This window comes from Priapulus caudatus, unplaced genomic scaffold, assembly GCF_000485595.1.
Source record: "Priapulus caudatus unplaced genomic scaffold, Priapulus_caudatus-5.0.1 Scaffold38, whole genome shotgun sequence".
Classification (NCBI taxonomy): domain Eukaryota; kingdom Metazoa; phylum Priapulida; class Priapulimorpha; order Priapulimorphida; family Priapulidae; genus Priapulus; species Priapulus caudatus.
Genome location: NW_014577099.1, coordinates 63038 through 66034, shown reverse-complemented (window position 1 = coordinate 66034; position 2997 = coordinate 63038). Strand labels below are relative to the sequence as shown.

Here is a 2997-nt window from a genome sequence, read left to right as displayed (position 1 = left end):
AGTCGCAGTAGCACAGTCAGAGAAGGAAGAGGGAATAAGGGTGTATTAGTTGTGGCATGCGTAGCATATAAGCAGAGAAGGAAATCACAAAAGATGGCTTTCAATTACTCGAGAACAAGCAGATCTGCTGGTCGAAAACTGAACAGTAGCTGCACACATTTCCAGGAAGAAAGTTGGAAAAGAAAAGATCATATTATTGCCTATTCATCAAGTATTTTAATGTTACTTGCTGTCTAACCTTGCTAAAAGCACCCCACCCCAACCAACAGCCAGAAAGCCCATGAACTTGCAAAGATAAAGATCTGTTATAAACATTATTCACGATTTCACCCAGAAAACCATAATACCTTCACTACACTGGCCATCACTTATCAAGGAGAATTTTTTTTTACACTTTTACGTCTTTAACCTGTAGTGAAGCTTCATTGAGCGTGCTTGTATTCACGTTTCTTAAGATGGATGGACAGACGAACGCACCTGCCCCAGGAGAAGATGCATCTCCAGTTCCGCGAACCTGCGACCGACGCACGACCTCGTGCCGAATCCGAAAGGCAGGTATGCGAAGGGATGAGTCTCCTGCTTCCGTCCGGAAGCATCCCGAAGCCAACGCTCCGGCTTGAATTCCCCCGCATCCTCAAAGTAGTTTGAATCCCGGCAGAGATTCGGCGTTGCTCCCGCTATTACAGTCTGTGCATACGCATGCAAAACACATTTTTATACTACGCAGTTTTTACGCAAGTTATTTCATGAATAATAAGCATTTTACAAACAAACAAATGCAAAAATGATCTTATTAATTATATGTTACTTTGCACGTGCATGACAAATAATTGGAATAAATGAGAGTGCAGCACAGGTGGAGTAACCTCGGATTTCAAAGGCATCTCAACCACTAAAAACTTCTCGATACACAATGCAATATATATCGTATCATCGTTACGCATTCATAAAACCATTTGTGTCACACTATGTGATTAATTTGACATCATGACACTAGCTTTCATTGGCTGCTGAGTGCTGATTAACACCAGAGGTAGGCATGTCTAGCTAAGTGTGACCATATTTTACTATTCTCTCACCCCTTTAGGGAGCTTGTATCCCCTAATCACGGTATCTTGTTCCAATACGCGACTGTATCCTCCAGCTATCTGATACAACCTGCACATAGTAACTGCTATTAATATCGTCACCTACGAATTGGGCAATATCTATAATTACACAAATATGTAATATATGTATATATGCATATATATAAATGTATATATATATATATATATGAATTTATATAGTATATATACACACACCGTACAATCGGCAGACAATGAAACACACTTACAAACTCTGGACGGCTAAAAAAAATTTCCCACTTCAGTTCCGGACCACAGCCAATCAGCGCACTCCATTCACTCGACTTCCTCGAAGCAACAATGTAAAATGAATACACACTATACCTAACCCTAACCCCAACACGTAACCGAACCCTAACACTAACTATAATCCAACTATATATATACGAACCATATATTACAAAACACTATCTATGGTGGGTCTGGAACTCAAGTGGGGAAAAAAATTACTTACAAAAACACTTTACAATAACAAACATGACATAAACACCATCCGCTATTTTACATCAGAACATGGTTACTGACACATATTGACTGAAAACACCATGTAAACACATAACAAAATATCAGTGTTGCAGTACAAAAGTGCGCTACATGGAAGTACAACCGGATAACTTATGACCCCTTAACTAATGGAGTGAAGGAAATCTACCTGAGGGTCTCTTTAACACATGCTTTCAGGTAGTGAAGATCGATAAGGTGTTTCTGAGTGATCTGTTCCCGCCTGCCATCTGGGACAACCCTGACCAACTCTGCGTACAGTCTCTCCTGCACATCTGGATTGCGAGCAAGCTCATACAGGCACCACTGGAATGCGGTCGTCGTCTGAAAGCGAACATGAACAATGTACAATCCAAACCGTCTGTGCAGAGAAGCCACAAGTGTTCGTTATAGACTTGTGTCCACACTACAGGGGTGCTTTCAATGTTTATCATTAAAGGGAAACTTATGTCTTTTACAGACTGGTGACTATTCTATAGATGGTTTCACTGTAACACTGACCAAAATTTAAGCAGGGTTTTGTTCTACTGAGGTGCTCAGCTAACACAAGTCTGACCTTACTACAATATTATGATGAACTGGATACTTCAGTTTTGCTACAGCTGTCTGTTGCTGCCAACGTTTAATACCTTGATTACATCTTACCGTGTCAACAGCTCCTGTCATGACATCTATAGCGGTGGCGTACACTTGTTTAATGGTGAGCTCCTTGTTCGTAGCCAACTGCCGGACAAGCCCCCCTGCTTCCTCTTCCTTACCATCCTCCTCCGCCATCGCATTCAGCTGGGCATCAATGTACTTCTTTGCTGCATTCATGCAAACAAGAACAAGATGCAAAGTTTTGATGATCGCAGGGCATGAGTTTACCGGCGACCCCTACGCAAGTGCCATGGTTGCCCTTCCTACTTACTGTGCTGCCCATGAAAATGGAATAATATCTGTGGAATTAAACAGCCACAGCCCCTCTATGATAAGTCTCACTGTGCTTCTCAACAATTCAAGGTGGTGTTGGTATACCCTTTACCACTTATAATGCTTTGTTGAAAAGTAAATGACCTTAACTCTTCTATGATAGATATGTTTGCCTTGGTGCCGTTTAATATACTGTGGTACGTTAATATTTCAAATTAAAACCAATTAAGGCCACAATTGCCTTGCTCTAGAGAAAACGAAAATTCGACCCCTGCTTTCTAAGTTTGGTGCCTCAAAATTTCTATTTAAACTGAGAGTAACATGTGCCTAAATAGACTTAAACTTCAAACTTTGCAATGGATACATGAGAATCGCAATTCAATTTTTGGGATAAATCGCAACAATGCTGCAATGAAAACGTGACAACATACCCACTCTGTAGATCGTATCCCAGCAT

At 40.9% G+C, this 2997-nt stretch overlaps 1 protein-coding gene across 2 annotated transcripts in view; it reads right to left on the bottom strand.

The window, feature by feature from the left end:
- Positions 1–477: 477 nt before the first annotated feature.
- Positions 478–2997, bottom strand: part of LOC106819378 (cytochrome P450 27C1-like) — a gene marked incomplete at its 3' end in the record, with an annotated part of 17207 nt that continues 14687 nt past the window's right edge. The window contains 4 exon segments of one of the 2 annotated variants that reach the window (XM_014824022.1): positions 478–687; positions 1080–1158; positions 1780–1952; positions 2274–2434. In XM_014824022.1, coding sequence (XP_014679508.1) covers positions 478–687; positions 1080–1158; positions 1780–1952; positions 2274–2434 — 623 coding nt within the window. 2 annotated transcript variants of the gene reach the window in all.